Genomic DNA, 18,495 nt, shown 5'->3' on the forward strand with positions numbered 1-18,495 from the left:
AATCAGAACATACTGTTTAACTTTAAAAAGATCATAAAAGTTGTTTTTTATAAATCCACACACAGTTTGTGAAAGCTATAGATGTTGGACTTTACAGTGAGTATGATGTCATTACTAACGTCACACTCACATGTGAGGGAAGTCTTTGAAATGCCTGCTTTGTTTGGACAGATTCAGAGCAGAGTGAAGAAGAGCGAGCAAAACATAATCATATTTTAAACATTTAGCGCATTTTTATTTCATTTAAGACAGAAATTCATGTAAAACAGTATATTCTATATCATTGTTAAAATGTGTAAACATGAAAATAAATCTAAATGTAAATGTTGAATCTAAATGTTAAATGTAAATCTAAATGCAAAAGTTAAACCTAAATGTTAAATCTAAATGTTAAATCTAAATGTTAAATGTAAATCTAAATGTAAAAGTTTAACCTACATGTTACATCTAAATATAAATGTTAAATCTAAATCTAAATGTTAAATCTAAATATTAAATCTAAATGTTAAATCTAAATGATAAATGAAAATCTAAATGTTAAATGTAAATCTAAATTTAAATGTTAAATCTAAATCCAAATGTTAAATCTAAATGTTACATCTAAATTTAAATGTTAAATCTAAATCCAAATGTTAAATCTAAATGTTAAATGTAAATCTAAATGTAAAAGTAAATAGTGAATCAAAATCTAAATGTTAAATCGGTCACCAAATGTAAAGCTAGATGTTTAGAAATTATGCAAACTGAGCAGGTCGGCGAATTGTCAATCACGAGGCCCCGCCCACACTCCACACTCCACCACTCACTGAGTCGCAGTTGGTGGTCTGAGCGGTGTCTCGTGCTCAATAGACGCTTTAGATTTAACATTTACATTTAGATTTTTCAGTTTTAACAATGGTATAGAACATGCTGTTTTCCATGAATTCATGTCTCAAATGAAAGAAAAATTTGCTAATTTTTCAAAATATGTCAGCTATGAAACAGTGACCAAGTTTTTATATTCGGCACCACATATCCCGTCATTGACTCTCAAGTATATTTTTACGTAAGTACATCAAAAATACACAAAATTACTCAAAGAAAGATACAAAATTATAGAAAATGACAACAAAAGTACACAAAAGCTTAGATTTGTCATTCTAAATGCTAATGTGAATGTTAATCATGTGACCCTCTGATCAAAAAACACATTTTTGTGGCTCCACTGTGATCGCTGTGTACACGAAACACTAAACCATGATATTTACTTTAATAATTCACGTGTATAATGACTGTTAGAGGATGTCCTGTTTCAGCTCCTGTTCTACCTGCTTTTTTTAATTATGTGAGTAAATAATAAAATAATGTGTGTGTGTCTCTTGTTAATGAACGTTTAACTGCTCTGTAAATAACAGCCACTCACAAACATACTTTATAAATTAATTTATGGAGGCTATTAATACAATCAGTTATCATGTTCTATTCTAGATTTATTAATTTTAAAAATCGAGTAATTTTACCTCAAAATGTATTTGAACAGATGCTGTTTCTAATTTTTCTAATTAAATTCAGTTAACTTTTACTGCCCTTTTGTCCTCCAATTAAAATCAACAGTTTTTACAACAATTTTCAGGTCAGATGCTTTTACACTAGACATGTATTTCATACTGCTATGGAATTTTTTATATTTCTAAGTGTCGTGACATATTCATTTGCAGGATTTTTGTATTCTTTTGCTTTGGTTTAACATATTCCGTTTGTCTCTTTATGGACATTTAGGAATAAATCTATCCTTTATACTGTACATCTGTGACTAAGGACAGGAACACATCTATTCTTTATACATCCATAATACAGCACGGTAACATCTATTCTATACATGTGTGTAACAAAGGACAGGAACACATCTATTCTACAGGTGGACCACACACTCATATGTAATTACAGAATCTCTCCTGGTCAGTCTGCTCTAAACAAGCCAGATACCATCGCACACCTCTATCAGCAGTAGTGTGGTGCACAAGACCACAGTCTGCGACTTTTCCTGGACCAGAATGCACCGAGACATGACAGAGTCTGGTTGAACGTTAAAGAAAATTCTCTTTATTTTATTTTCAATTAATGTTGTGCTGATATCGATACTAGTATCGGTAGGAGTCCCGATACAGCACTAAAAGGCTGGCATCGGTATCGGCGACTATTACCCATGAGCATGATGATACCATTTACAGCATCAACACTTCTTCAAACTACTATCGATAGTCCGCCGAACACCAACGAAGAACAATCCACTGAAAGTGTAACTCTGCAGTCGCCCCTTGACCCCTCGCTGTGGGGTCATGGGCCGCCACGCCCCCTCTGGGGGGTTCAGGTCTCACCCTCAGCAGAATGAGGCCCGAGCCCAGCCCGAACTCGGGTTTTCCTCGGATTAAGAATCTAAACCGTACGTGTGAGTGAGTTCTGTTATGGGGAAGGTCTGGGTTAGGACGCACTCATTAATCCATTGAAATGAGTTGTATTCTGAGAAGTAAAAGCAGCGACTCCTAAAATGAGTATTTTTATACAAAATATAATATTTATTGATATATACAATATTGTAGTTTTCTATATCATCAAAATAGAAAACTCGATGCATCTTGAATCTCGATATATCGCCCAGCCCTAATTCCTAAATTATAAAACAGCCTAAATTAAAACATAAATGTGTTTATGAAGCACATGTGTTTATTTAATATACCTACAGTTCATATTTAAGTCAACACGTTGCATATTTACTGTTCATTTCACATTTCTTGTCTTTAAGTTATACATTAACATTTTATTTTATTACATATTTTCTTGTATTTTCTCATGCTGAGTCATGTGGTTCTCTCGTATTCACTAATGACTTATTAAACATATTTATGACAAACTTTACATTATTTAACACTTTTTAAACAGTGTATATTTGTAGAGCTTGTGATTGGATGATTTTTCATGGTGACTTACGTGGTTCTTCCTCTGTGGTAGACGTTAAAATATCAGTTATTAATCTAACAGAACGTGTAACTGTGTCACATCCTGATGGTCTTTATGAAGATAAACTCTATGTTCCAGTTTCCAAGGTATTTACACCAGTTCTTTGTGTTTTTGCCAGATCATCTTCATCTATCCATCTCTCTTCTGACGGCACTAATCTAATCTAATCTAATCTAAGAACTGCCACTCAGGCCATTTCAGGTGGCAGTTCTCGCGAGGCTAATGACAGCATTGAGTTTAATAAGGCAGAGGAATGTTTTTATTTATTTATGTTTTAATTATTATTACATTAAAATATGGGATATTTATGGGAAAATACTAATACGGGACGATAGTGGGAAAGAGGGGTAAAATACGGCAGTTTCCCGGCCAAAACGGCATATTTGACAGGTATGTTTATTCCCCCTTTCTTTTTCTCTTTCTCATGGCCCGACCCAGAGGCCCACCGGCCTGGCCCACCGGGGAAATCCCCGGTGTCTCCATACGCCAGTCCGCCCATGAAACCAGCTTCCACTCTTAGTACGGGAGGCTGCTACTCTCTCAGCTCTCAAACTCAAAACCTACTTATTTGCTAAAACGTATACCATAGCGTTAAACTAACCACTAGGAACAAAGCCCCAAACCTAAAAATAGGAACTAAAAATTAAGATTATATAGTAGAACACCAACATTACTTTCAAACACGATCCACCATCTACACATAGCTCTAATGGGCTGCAAAACCCTGTGTCCACATCTGACCAGCAACCCTAAAGCTTGACTCCGTCTCACTGGAACTCCTCAGGACTGTGTTCTCTCTTGTTGCGGGTGGTGCCTCCTGGCCTCTCAGCGTGCCCTTCCTCTCTCACCTAACACACCTGATTCAAATCAGCAATCAGGTGGAGATGGAGTAGGAGCTGTTCAAAGGGCTGAGAGGACCAGAAAAGAGGAAGCACAACATTCAACCAGCAGCAGACACGTAGGGAGAGTTATTCAGCTCAAGCTTTTTGGTGTTACATCCTAGAGGGGGCCGTAACATCCCTCCTCTGTTCCCTGCACCTCCTCTCACCAGTCGCTCAAGCTCCTGAAGTTTTTGTGAACAATACGACCCTCATTGGGCTCATCTCTGATGGAGACGAGTCCGCCTACAGGTGGGAGACAAACCGTCTGGTGTCCTGGTGTAGCCACAACAACCTGGAGCTCAACGCTCTAAAGACAGTGGAGATGATAGCAGACTTCAGGAAGTATGCAGCCCCATCCACCAAGTCACATTCCTTGTATTGTCTAAAAAATCTACTTGGCAAATAAAACTGATTTTTATTCTGATTTTGATATATTCACAGGCTGATTAAAACACATAGCATTGAAAGGTTCTCAAGTGATGGTGGAGTTTGTTATTTAAATAACATTCAGGTCCAATGTGAGATGGAGACCCTGTCACTGTGGGTAAAAGAAAAACCAATAAGAAAGTTTGTGTAGTCTTGTATTTTAAACGCACAAGTCTCTGAGGTCAACAGACAGGACCCGATGCTTTAAAGTCTTTCCAGAGCGCCACCAGGTCCGTCTGAGGATCGGTTGTGGTTGCAACAAGAGAGGAGAACGCACAGCGTCTGTACGACTGCGGGTTGACATTAAAAGAGTATCCATTAGGGTGCTGAGTGACGGGGATCTGTAGGTACTGCATGCACAGCCCCAAGAACACATCCTCTATGTAGATCACCTTGATGTAACGAGACGCCTCCACCAGCTTCCTCGGTAAGTCCGAAGACAAAACGTAGCCGAGGCCCAAAATGTAGCAGGGATACTGCGGGTCTGGATAAACGTCCTCAGGAAGATACCACTTTGATGTTGGATCCCTGATAACCACAAAGTTACACGCCCTTAGCCCGGTCATGTAGTGGGTCTGTGGAGCTTTGAGGAGCATTCCCACCAGGTTCTCCACGTTCAAAAACATGTCGGAATCGATCTTCATGGCGTACGGCGCCTCAGGGCAGTGTGAGTACAGCCACTCCAGCATCACCATGGTCTTGATGGTGAGGTTCTTGTAGCAGTCGATGAAGTCGCCCTGAATCAGGTCTCGGTGCTCTTCGCTCTCCTGTGTCAGACCCCTCTCCTCTTCCTTAGCCTTGTCCTGCAGTCCCAGGAGGAAGAGGAGTGTCACCACCTTACCCTTCACCACGCGTTCGCCACCCCACGTGCTGCGGATGGTGTCGCGTGCCACCCTGTTCTTAGGCGCCACCGGAACCATCAGCACCACAAAGGGGTTCTCCTGCTGGCACTTCTGTGGCTCATTGATGACAAAACGGTACTGGTAGGGATACTCTACCCAGTACAACCCAGGAGACACGTGAGGTACGGCGTCAGACGGTGGGACCTCGGTCACAGAAGAGACACTGATGGCATCCGGCAGCGTTGGAGAGAGGCTGCTCACTGTGCTCAGAATGCTTTTATTCTGACTTTTATGGAAATAATACAAAAACCCAGTTTGGTTCCTGACCAACTGGTAGTGGCTCCAGTGGGATCTGATCTCAATAATGTTTGTGCTGTAAAAGAAAAAAACTGCTCCTAAAAATAGGAGGAGGATGAGACAGTGACGAATGGAACAAGAAGTGAAGCCTTTACAGAAGATCATCAGCATCCCATCATTGGCCATGTTTTCAACCTGAAACACAGAGAGACAAGCAGACATCAGATCAACAAACATCTCAGCCTGTTTTTGTTGAATATACTTACTTATATATAATATACTTGACTCTAACTAAGCTAAAGACTAAATGCCAGCGAAGGCTCAATGACTTAAAGCAGTGGTTCTCAACCTTTTTAGCCCGCAACCCCCAAAATAAAGGCGCCAGAAACCGAGGACCCCACTGTCCCTGAAGGCAGGGGTGACCTGGCCATCTGGCATACCAGACATCATCCCGGTGGGCCGTCGACCCTAAGGGGGTTGGTCAGTTTTGGGTTTTTTTAAGGAGTGAGTAGTGGATGACATAGTAACAGGTGGCCAAAAATGGTCAAAAGTGGCACAAAAGTAACAAGAAAAGAGAGAATAGTGACTAAAATGGGCCAAAAGCAGTCAAGAGAGGACAAAAAATGGGCAAATAAAAATGAACCAGGTGGCATGTAATGGCAAAGGGTAGATTAAATGAGCAAAATGTGGCAAGAAAAAGGGCAAAAATGTGCAACAAAAAGAAGGGAAATGAAGGGGAAAAAGGAAACAAGTGGTATTTATTGAGCAAAAGTTAGCTTATCTGGATGATGTCAAAAATTTTATAAAAGTGTCAAAACGAACTTGCAAAAATGAACAAAAAATATTATATTTATTAACAAAAGGATGCTAAATCTGAAAAAAGTGTGGAAAATTATTTTTTTTAGTTTCCCACTTCTAAGGTTTTCTTGGGAAATAATAATTAAAATGACGAGTACACTGCTCGTGAGAAGTATGTATTCATGTGGGAGCTTAAGTACAGTTGTCAATTATGGCGAAATGAGTATGTGTTTGAAGGTTGGATGTACAAAGGTGTACATACTCTGTATTCTGTAGTGTTTTAAATGGGTTTATTTTCATGTGCAAAGTAAAATAGCGTGTGTGATTTCCCTGGTTTGATTCTATGGGACACGTAATAAATGTGTTTGTTTCTTTTACTCATTTTTATATTTTTTTTGTTTGGTGTATTTTTCTGTAATGTATGTTTTTTTGAGTCATGTGTATTTTTGTATCTTTTCTAGTGTAGTTTTGTGCATTTCTGTTGTCAATTTGTGATTTTTTTTGTATAAATATTTAGTTTTTTGTATTTTCAGTCATTTTCATATTTTTGTTGTTGTTTGGTGTATTTTTCTGTGATGTATGTTTTTTGGAGTCATATTGTGTGTTTTAGTGCATTTCTGTTGTCGTTTTGTGTACTTTTTGCATAAATATTGTGCAGTTTTTTGTTTTATTTGACTAGTTTAGTATATTTTTATTATAAATACCTTACGTGTGGTGAGGGCGTGTGTGCGTGCTCCCGTGAAATGTTTGAGACGCTGATAACCAAACTCCATAGACATTGTAGCGCCAACCAGAAAAGTAACAAAACTGCACAAAACAAAAGGTAAACCTCCAAACTACATGAGTGAGTAAGTAAATCAAAGTATTATCTACAATTCAGCAATTTATCGACTCCAGCATCCAAAAAGGAGGAGTTCCCTGATATTCCGGATGCCTGGAGCATACAGCAGTGATTAGCCAGCTCATTAACGAAGCCAAGAGTAAGAGTAAAGTGGAAGCCCCAGCAAGCCGTGATGGAAGCAGAATCCCATTGGAAACACCAGGATGTCGTGGGTGTGGTATGCCAGGGACTCCTAGGCCTTGGACACTACAGCAAGGAAAGGTGGAACAGGGCTGATGCTAGAGCCAGAAGAGGCCTCATAGTGCAAAGAGTCTGTGAGGCAGCAGAAGAGGTGTGCCAGGTGAAAGCAATTGGACTTGACTCCCAGGGTTGATGGACACAGTGGGAACAGGCACAGGAGCAACCACTGTCCTGGAAGGAACTGTGGCAGACCGATCAGGGGAAGTTGAGTTTTCTCCTATGCTCTGTGACTGACCTGCTGCCAACCCCAAGAAACCTGATGATCTGTGGAGGAGAGGAAGATCCATCTTGCAACCAATGCGGAGCAGTCACCTGTACACTCAACCACATACTGACCGGCTGCCCAATGGCATTGGCTAAATGGCGGTACAGATGGAGGCGCGACAAGGTCCTGACGGAAATCACTAAATGGGTGGAACAGCAGGGAGTTGAAGCCAACAACAAGCAGGCCCAACTGCCTAAAGCCACATCCTTTGTGAGGAAAGGAGACAAGGCTCATAAGACCAGCAAAGTGGCCAAGAACCCACCCTCTGCCTTGCAACGACTGGGAGTTGAAAGTGGACCTGAAGAGCAGGCTTGTCTTCCCGCAGGATGTGGCAGTGACATCACTCCGACCAGATAAGGTCCTTTTATCCAGGAGCATGAAAACCATCATGATGGCTGAGCTCATGGTGCCCCGGGAAGAGAGGCTAGCCACGTCCCACCAACTGAAAAAAGCCAAGTACCAAGACCTGGTTGATGAAGCTGTTTTAAAGGGGTGGCGTGCAACCAGCTACCCCATTGAAGTCGGCTGCCGCGGTTTCCCAGCAAAATCAGTGCTCTACTTCCTTCAGAAAGTGGGCCTGGAGCCCAAACAGCTGAAAAAAGCCACCAGAGACATAGCTGCAGCAGCCGAGTCCAGCTCAAGATGGCTGTGGCTGAAAAGAGCGGAAACTTGAGGCAATGTGCCAGCACGTGATGCTGAGTCACCTGAAGTCCGAAAGGCCCACCTGACTAGCAACGCTGCGCGCAAGGCAACCTTCATACACATACTTATTTGGCCATAATTGACAACTCTACTTAAGCTCCAACATGAATGCATACTTCCGACAGGCACTGTACTAGTCTATCTATTATACAAAAAAGGTATGCGTGTGTGTGTGCGTGTGTTTGTGGGGCGAATATCTCCCCGGCGCGGTGTCTGTTCGACCTCAAACTTTGTCAATGGCTTCCAAATATCCCAAGTTTGTGCATCCGTTCTTTTGGAGTAATTTGATTATTTCAAAACATTTATTTAAATTTTATTTCGCCTGGACGACGCATTCATGTTCACCCAGAAGTGAAACCTATTCAGCTTTTGACCTCAGTGTGAGGGGGCGCTAGCGCACCATCTATATCTATTTCACTGCACAGTTCCTCACTTGAGCTAGAGTCACGTGTGCAGCCAGAGCCAATCGCTGCGCACACAGCCAAGCAAACACGGACTGTAAACACACGAGTGAGAGAGAGGAAGATAGTTTAAGGCTCTTTTACAAAGTTTTAAGCTCCCGTGGATTTCTCTTTTGACTGTTCCTTATTTGATGAATACGTTTCTAAACGTTTATTTTCATTTTATTTTGAAATCAACACGGGTTAGACCGGAGAGATGGGAGGCTCTCTTATTGGGCCTGATGTGAGTCACTGATGTGCGTGTGCATGTGTGTGAGCTACAGAGGAGGAGGAGTGATTCACACACACACACATTTCAAAACACGCCCTCACCACACATAATGTATTCATAATAAAAATATACTAGATGAGTAAAATAAAACAAAAAACTAACCAATATGTATACCAAAAGTACACAAAACGACAACAGAAATATGAAAATGACTCAAAATACACAAAATGACTCCAGAATCACACTGCAATGGCAACAAAAAACAATAATTATACAAAAAATGCACAAAAAGATACAAAAATACACATGACTCCAAAAACATACCTTACAGAAAAATACACCAAACAAAAAATAATAATAAAAATTTGTAAAAAAACAAAAAAAACAAACACACACTACATGTACAGAGTATGTACACCTCTTTGTACATCCAACCTTCAAACACATACTCATTTGGTCATAATTGACAACTCTACTTATGCTCCCACTATATGAATACATACTTCAGACAGGTACTGTACAAGTTGGTTAAAAGTTGCAAAAACAGAGTGGTAAAATGGGTTCATGGTGTCAATATTGGAACAATTAGTTTAAACTAGCAAATAATGGGCATGACTAATTGTGAATGTGGTTAAATTTGCAAAAAAATAAGCATGAAATATAATTAAAAGAGGTTAAAAGTGACAATAATGGGTCAACATATGTGACATTAGGTGGAAAAGTGGTGGAAAGGGTTTATAAGTGCTGAACATGTGTTGAATGTGAAAACAACGTGCAGAAAAGGTTTTGAAATTTTAAGAAGTGGCAGAAATGTGAGTAATGTAGCAAAAAAGCATTAAAAGGAGCAAAACTATGGCAGAAAAGTGATGAAAATAAGTTAAAGTTTGAAACATTTTAATCAGAAAGAAAATGGGTGGAACATGGACAAAAATGGTGGAAAAGGTGGTTAAATGGGATTTTAAAAACCACAAAAATTGGTTTAAAGTTGAAAATTATAGTGGCCAAGAACAGACAGAAAAAATATAGTAAAAAGGTCAATATTGGCCTAAAAGTAGCAGAAATGGGGTAATGTTATTTAAAAAGTAGGAACAATTAGTTTAAACTGGCAAATAATGGGCATGACAATTTGTAAATGTAGAATTGGCAAAAAATAATCATTAAATCTGGTGAAAAGCGGTTAAAAGTGACAATAACGGGTCAACATATGTGACATTAGGTGAAAAAGTGGTGGAAAGGGTTTATAAGTGCTGAACATGTGTTGAAAGTGGAAAAAAAGTCCCAAAAAAGTCAGAAATGGGAGTAATGTAGCAAAAATACATTAAAAGGAGCAAAAATATGGCAAGAGAAAGTGATGTAAATAGGTTAAAATATGGCAAGTTTGGTGTAGTTGCAGAAAAAGGGTAAAAATAGGCAAAAATGGGCTCAAATCGTTCAGAAAATATTCTTTCTTTCTTGAAGGCATCTGGTGACCCCCTCCCTGCAGTAGAGGGCCATATGTGGCCCTTGGGCCAGGTATCCAACAATAAAAGGTGAGAAAACCACTTTACATTAAACTAGTGATTAAACTACTTTGCATTATTAGTGACATCACAAACAGACACATACAGAGTAATAATGTGAATAAATGTGCTGAGGACCTGATTGAGGACAGGCAGGGCTCACCTGTGAAGCAGCATGTCTCCTCTGAGCAGAAATATGTTGGAATGCATCATCGTCTGAACCTCAATCCCTGTGATGTAGCAGCTACTGGACGCACCTTGGATTTCATCTGCTAAGCTCCGCCCCCTCTACTTCTGCCCTGGCCATAAAAAGCCAGAAAAAGCCTGAGAATGACCTACATCACCTCACCTTATCTCACTTAGGAAAATAAGTCCATGCTTCACACACAGTGACTACAGACTACAGACCAGAGTGAGTGCATGTGATCTATATATACATATCTATACAATAATAAAAACAAATACGTCACTTCATGAATATAAATACCATTGTGTTGACTACTAGAACACTGGTTCTCAACCTTGGGGTCGTGAGACACTGGGAGGGGATCGCCAGACGCCTTCAAGAAACTAAGAATGTTTTTTGAACAATTAAAGCCCATTTTTGCTTATTTTTACCCATTTTCTGCAACTACACCAAACTTGCCATATTTCAACCTATTTACAGTACATCACTTATTTTTGTTATATTTTTGCTCCTTTTGAAGCATTTTTGCTACATAGTGCAGCAGAGTATTAAAAAAATGTCACTTTGGTATAAAAGCATGACATTTGACACAGAAACTCTCTAAAAGCCACTATTTTATAAAAAAAAAAGGTGTTGGCCACCAAAAATTTAAATATGGTGGCCATTTTTCAAGATGGCAGCATTTGCTATTCAGTGGTTATTATATAACCAAATAATACTCGGATCTGGTCAAACGAGGCGTCAGCGGAAAGGTGTGGTCCTCCTGAGGCCGTGGAAGTTTGGTGTTTTCCCGCACCAGGGGTAACCTCAGAGGAGTATGAGCAAAAAGGAGTGACTTTGATACTGATTTCTCCCATTGACTGTGGTTACCCCTGGTGCAGGAAAACACCAAACCTCTGTGGCCTCCTGAAGGCGCAATTCGGCTTCTAGCCGATAACAAACCACGTATTTGGACTCGTGAGGAATAAAACGCGTCCGCTGGTGCCGCATTTTTTTTTACAAAATAAGCATTTTTTTGCCCCACGAGTGTTTTGTCAGTAGCGACATATTCGAACTTAGAGTATCTGTGCCAAATGTCATGCTTTTATACCAAAGTGATCGATTCTCTTGAAATATTCAAGTAATCCTCTGCACGAACATTGCTCCCATTTCTGACACGACTACTTTAAATTTCAATGACATATTTTTCCCACTTTCAACACATGTTCATCACTTATAAACCCTTTCCACCACTTTTACACCTAATGTCACACATGTTGACCCTTTATTGTCACTTTTAACCTCTTTTCACCATATTTCATGCTTATTTTTTTGCCATTCACACACACAATTTGTCATGCCCATTATTTGCCAGTTTAAACCAACTGTTCTTACTTTTCCCCCCACTTCTGCCACTTTTAGGCCAATATTGACACTTTGAACCATTTTTACCACTTTTTCTGTCCGTTTTTGGCCACTTTAATTTGCAAATTTAAACAATTTCTGTGTTTAAAAAAAAAAGAAATCCAGTTTCATCACTTTTTCCACCATTTTTGGTCACTTTTAACCGATTTATTTCTGAATAAAATGAGGATTTACGTCTTTAAGATAACTAAATATTATGACGCAAATATAATAAAAATAATAATAATGTTGAACCACCTTCAGGTACAATGGGGTCCCTGGTCTCTGGTTGAGAACCACTGTACTGTACTGTACTGTATAGTGTTCTTCCAGATCAAAAACACTGCATCAGTGTATCCGCCATCAGACCAACTTTTTGTTTTCCTTGTAATGTAATATGTAATATTCCATGACGTACACACAGATATGTGGCTCAATGCTGGAGCTGTATGTACAGTATATGGGGCGCTGATTGTGAATTTGCACATGCTAAAATAAACAGTAACTTTTTGTAACATTGAGCAGCAGGCCGGTGTCAATGATCAGTGTTTGCGCGCAATTAGCTGTTAACTTTTTTGCTGACTCATTCCATCCGTGCACTCGGTCAGTTTCAGGGGTGTCCAAACTTGGTCCTGGAGGGTCGGGGGTCCAACAGGTTTTAATGTGTCCCTGTTCCACACTTCAGAGTATCATAAGTGTTGGATCAGGGACATATTGAGCCCTGGTATAGACATATGAACTACAGATACACACCCTGTAACCACTGCCTTCATTGATAAGTGTAGATTCTGCTATTTTTGAAAAGGACGTGTTGTAAAGACTAATGATGGAGATGTATGAGCTCATCTTGAAATAATTCTACATTTTGAAGCAACCCTTACCTGCACTGAACTAAAATATTTTAGAACAATACACAGAAATACAAGACTTTACAGAACAGCATGCTATTGTAGACTCAACATGTAATGTTAGAAGTTTTATAATAATATGCTTTGATATGAAATGAGTCCCACTAAACAGCTGTTTAGCAGCCAAACAGGTTTGAAAACGTTTTTCATGTTTCTTTTGATAAGATTTACAGCAATATTTGTGAAATGTGTGATATTTTTTATCTTGTGAAAATATGTCGATGTTAAATCTAAATATTAAATATAAATGTAACAATTAAATCTAAATCCAAATGTTAAATCTAAATGTAAGTGTTAAATCTAAATGTGCATATTAACTAAATATTTAGTTGCACCTGTGACATTTATATTTAACATTTATATTTAGATTGCTATGAATTGTGCAACTTTACAATGAGAGCTCCATAGTTTTTGTGCTCGTTTCTTCAGCCTGAGGTGGACGTGTTAGTTTTAACATCCTGATGCAGTTTCTTTTTGTTCTCGATTTGGCCGTATTTACTCAGACGTGTTTGCACAACATGTAAAGATACGCAACATAGACACAGAAAAGGTTCGAAATTCATCTTTGGAATTTGGAAGGAGAGACTTTCTTTTCCTCTTTGTGTTGTGCTCAAGTTACAGAATCAGAACATTTTAGATGTTTTAAACATCTGTCTGAGTGAGTGTGTTCACAAGCGCAGGAGATAAAGTCACTGACCAAAGATCTCAGTTTCTGCCAGAAAACGTAGACATGCTAATATGTTTAAAATAGAACGGTTCATATGTTCACTCTGGGTTCTAGTTTTTTTAAAATACACATTTTGAAGAATATTTTGTAATTTTGTATTTTGTAATTCTTATGTTGTTGCGTTAAAGTGGCACTGTTTACACGTTAAATCGGAAAAATCTGTTATTTTTGTAATTGCTCATTCTATTTGTCATTTATCTACAGTACATTTGATCTAAATTAAACTGAATTATTGAATGCAGCATTTTCCTAATCAATCACTGTTTCATCCTTTGTTTCATTTTAAAAATCCTGCTGATGATGAATTATAAATAACAGCTTTTTCTTGCTCATGTTCTTATTCACCTTTAACACACATGTGACCTGTGTATGAAATATTCCGTACAAACATATTGACACCATCTTTTTTCCTGAGCTAAAAGACCACATGTAAACCCTGAGCAGGTGTGTCTGAAAGGCTCTGGTTGATGTTTAACTTCCTCCACCTTTAGCTTTCACACACAGGTGTGTTAGATCTCATATTAGCATTGGCTCATGTGAAGAATGGCTGTCATAATATTTATCTAAAGTGCTGCTCATATTTGTGGAATGGGGTCATTAAAAGAATTAAAGTCTCTGTCAAACAGCTTCAGTGTTTACTCCAGGCAAACACAACAACAGGGAAATGCCTCCCAAAAGGTCACAAAATTGTCTGGTGCAACATTTTTAGGCTTAACACCTAAAACACAAGGAGCTGGATTGTTTTGAAAAAGTCTCCAGCTTTGATTCCCAACTTTTAGCGTCCTGTGTTATCCTTACTTCTCATTATGGAAAGAAAAACCCCAGTGAATGATGATCGAATCAATTAAATATTGCATTTTTCACATCATTTTAAAGTTGCACATGCTAAAGTAAACAGCATCTTTTTGCAACATTTAGAAACAAACCATGTTTAAAAAACATACGTGAATTTTTGTATGTTCCTTTTGACCAGATTTACAGCAAAATTTGAGATATATTTTTAGATTTAACATTTAGATTTACATTCAACATTTAGATTTAACATTTAGATTTAATATTTAACATTTAGATTTTGATTTAACATTTAACATTTAACATTTAGATTTTGATTTAATATTTAACATTTAAATTTACATTTGCCATTTATATTTAGATTCAATATTAAACATTTAGATTTAGATTTAACATTTAGATTTTGATTTAATATTTAACATTTAGATTTAATGTTTAATATTTAATATTTAGATTTAACATTTAGATTTAGATTTAATATTTAACATTTAGATTTAATATTTAATTTTTTGATTTAATATTTAACATTTAGATTTAACATTGACATTTTTACGAGAAGTAAATACCAGTACGTAAATACCAAAAATTTTACAAATATTGCTGTAAATCTGGCCAAAAGTAACACAAAAAAATGTTAAATCTAAATCTAAAAGCTCATATTTATTTTTAGCTACCCCAATAACCCTATAATTTTGGCTAAATCTAACGTATCTCTAGACATTTTATTTTTGTTATGAGGAAATGGTTCCAGGGACCGTTTATTACGCGCACCAAACAAGTTCATAAAAGCAAGGAATCTCTGTCTGTCTGTGTGTGTGTCGCTCGGAATTTTGCCAGAATTGGAATTCTGGAGTAGTGAAAAAAATTAAATTTCAAAATCCTACGTGTGAAAGCCTCATACAGGCGCATGCGCACTAATAGCATAGTAAATATTTACACGTATATGTACTGTTACGGCAAAATTTGCGGTTGACCTCATTTGGAGACATGATTTATTGCTCTGGTTGAGTGATGGAGTCCAGGCGAAGCATTGATGATTTTATAAAAAAGGTTTATTATAAAACTAAGTAAAAAGAGTGTACAAATATGGAACAAAAATTAGTGACCGTCCGGCCAGACGTTCGAAGGCAGAGTGAAAGACAATTCTGACACATCACGTATATTGCCCCTCCGTCCCACTCCCTCCTCCCCCCCAGGAGATAAAGAGGACAGAGGAGGGGGAAAGAGGAGAGTGAAAATAAGAGACAGTTTTCTTCTTTGGGTCAAAACAACCAGTTCTGGTATCTGGTTGTCATGGGAGTGGAGGTGTGTGCGTTTATGCGTTTGTGTGTGTGAATGGATGTGTATGGGGTGTGTATGTGTGACTTTGGGTGTGTGTAAGCATGTGAGTGCGCACACAGAGTGCCTATGCGTCCTTGTGCGATTATCGTTTTGGGGAGATATCATGTGCTTTGGAAAGGGTGGCCTGACCCAGTGCTGGAAGCAAAGATGAAGACATGAGAATAACACAATGGAAACTTACAACCCAAGGCTTAAGCATTAAAAATATATGAGTAAATATATTATTAAGCATAACTAATAATTTTGCCATAACAATACAATATTTTGCTACCTGAAATTTTACTAGAGTTAGAGTTGAGTTTATTTGTCATTGCATATGTTACAGAGCAACAAATTTACATTTCAGTTTCATCCTGTCCAAGAAAACATGAAAAGACAATCATAACATGGGAGCACAGGAGCCCCTTATTTAGATTAGAAATGGGATAACAACAATGGGGAGGAAGAAGAGATAAAAAAAAAAAAAGGCAAAAACCAAACGAGGCCCTTGTAGAGAGGGGCGGAGTTTGGATCATGAAAAAAACTCTTCACCAACATTGTGACAGAAACCAACAAACACAACATTCAATTCAATACAACAGCACGTTAGCACAGGGATGGGTCTTTAGGATGGTAGTTCACAGGTCAGCCACAGTGTGGCGGTGCCCTTATGGCGCGCCTCCTACTGACCAACCGCTGAGAAGGAGGAGGGTTGGAGCCAGAGGAGACGGTGACAAAGACAGGATATGTAGTGATGTAGGAGGAGTGAAAGTGTTCGTTGAGATAAGCCCATGTTTACTCAGACTCTGCTGCTGACTCTCACATAGAGATGACCTCGAGAGTTCGTTGGCAGAACTTTTCATGTCCAGGTGTACATGCAAAGTGAGGGTAAGGTCAGAGCGTCTTATCAACATTCTGTCCTTGGAGAGTTTGGAGAAAAGAAAACAGACCACAGGCTGTTCATTCAGGGGTGGCCGAATGAGATTAGAGAAGGTGTTTTGAGACGAGCTAGCCATAACATGGCTGCCAGCCCTACTGTCTCTGGTCAGTTCGATAAGTAATCCAATAGTGTGGCCATATCCTGTGAGACAAACTATCCTCCTCTTAAAGTTCCACGGTGGAATCCATCTGAGAGAGTTCGGAGAGTTTGGCTCCTTTCGTCGTTAACTGCGGCTTCCAATAGTGCTGCCAACGTAATCCAATTTTGCGATAATTCAGGAAAATGTCAGATCCAATCAGCAGAAGACCCGATATCATACATTCCAATCTGGTGGTGGACGTCTGCCACATCCTCAGGACTTGTGAACTCTCCCATTGCCCGTCATTCTAATAGAGAAATTTGACCAAAAGCGAAGAAAGACCAGCTAATCAATTCCATGATTAGATTCAGGATTGGGATACTGATAGAGGCTCCTGTTAGATATGAACAGGACAAAACAAGACAAAAGAGCAGCAGGCAGGGAAATGAGGGAGAAGGAAAAATAGCATCTGAGAGCAAGCAGGAGGCATGTATTATGTCTATGGTAAGAAGAGAGAGAGGATGGTCAGGAGGAGAAGTTTCCGGCAGGTGACGTCGCCCGTTTGGAGCATAGTCTGTAAAAAGAAGTTTGGAGCTGACTTTTTACAAAATGTGGAATAACAAGGGAAGGATGAAAAAGAACTTTTTCTACTTTGACCCTCTGAATAAAGGATGTATATCACAGTAACAAAACCATTAGAAAGTTATTTTTCCATCATACCTCCCAGGGCTCGAAACACACATAAATATACTTTATGTTGTGAATTTATTTAATTTCACTTGATTTATAATAATAATAATAATAATAATAATAATAATAATAATAATAATAATAATAATGTTTTATCTTCGATGATAAATGAGAGAAAAAATCCAAACATTAAACAGCATAATTTCAGGATTAATATTTAGAATAATAAAGGAGCAGAAGAGTGAGAAATGCTGGTCAGCAAGTTCGAAATTTTTATTTTATTTTTTATTTTTATTATTATTTTTATTTTATATAACTTTTTTGGTTTTCATTTTATTTTATTTAAATTTTGTTTGTTGATTTATTAATACCATTTTTTTTTTTTATGTAAACGCGTCGGCTACGTTTTGACGTCACAGAACCCTGACGCTCCACGCAGCTCTTGCGTCTGACGTCATAACTTCCAACTCGCCGCTTCCTGCAGCCTGAGGCCGCTCTGAGTGAACCGTTACCCGGTGAAAGAGTACCAGAGCCCGGCCTCAGCCAGGCTGGAGTCTCCGCTAAACATGACCGGGTAAAGGAGGCAGAGCTGCGGGCAGCTGTCGGCAGAGGAGCCGGTGAGTTAGCGCTAATAATGAGCTAATAAGAGCGCAGTGTAGTGGTTTATATGTTTGTAGAGCTCAGTGAAGCCTCAGTGATTGAAATATGATCCAAACCTAAAGTGACTATTGTTTCTATGAAAAACTGCAGCAGAGCCACGTTTATTACCTTTATTATTCACATTTTAATTAAAAAAAAAACCATGATTTATTCATAGATGTGTTATAACATGTATTTGTTTACAAACGTAAAAAAAATTAAATGCTGCATGTAAACAAATACATTTGTTCTGATTCTGTTTTTGTCACATGAAATAGTAAAAATAAATAAATAAATAAATAAAAAAGCTAAACCTAAATAATTTTTAAGGATTTCAAACCATGTGTCATAAGACTTAAGTCGAAAATAG

General features: G+C 38.4%; 2 protein-coding genes across 4 annotated transcripts in view; one reads left to right on the forward strand and one right to left on the reverse strand.

The window, feature by feature from the left end:
- Positions 1 to 3,200: 3,200 nt before the first annotated feature.
- On the reverse strand, positions 3,201 to 10,679 carry LOC114458601 (beta-1,3-galactosyltransferase 5-like). The gene is made up of 2 exons (XM_028441009.1): positions 10,624 to 10,679; positions 3,201 to 5,638 (listed from the first exon to the last, which is right to left on the reverse strand). Exon 2 carries the CDS (start codon positions 5,627 to 5,629, stop codon positions 4,487 to 4,489), a length of 1,143 nt encoding a protein of 380 aa, XP_028296810.1. The 5' UTR covers positions 5,630 to 5,638; positions 10,624 to 10,679; the 3' UTR covers positions 3,201 to 4,486.
- A 7,266-nt stretch (positions 10,680 to 17,945) lies between these two features.
- Positions 17,946 to 18,495, forward strand: part of kiaa0895l — a 9,389-nt gene continuing 8,839 nt past the window's right edge. For all 3 annotated transcript variants that reach the window (XM_028435483.1, XM_028435493.1, XM_028435500.1), the window contains exon 1: positions 17,946 to 18,103. The gene's annotated coding sequence lies outside the window, so the exon portion shown is untranslated. The remainder of the gene's footprint in view (positions 18,104 to 18,495) is intronic.

The sequence above is a fragment of the Gouania willdenowi genome, chromosome 3 (genome assembly GCF_900634775.1).
Source record: "Gouania willdenowi chromosome 3, fGouWil2.1, whole genome shotgun sequence".
In the NCBI taxonomy this organism is placed as follows: Eukaryota; Metazoa; Chordata; class Actinopteri; order Blenniiformes; family Gobiesocidae; genus Gouania; species Gouania willdenowi.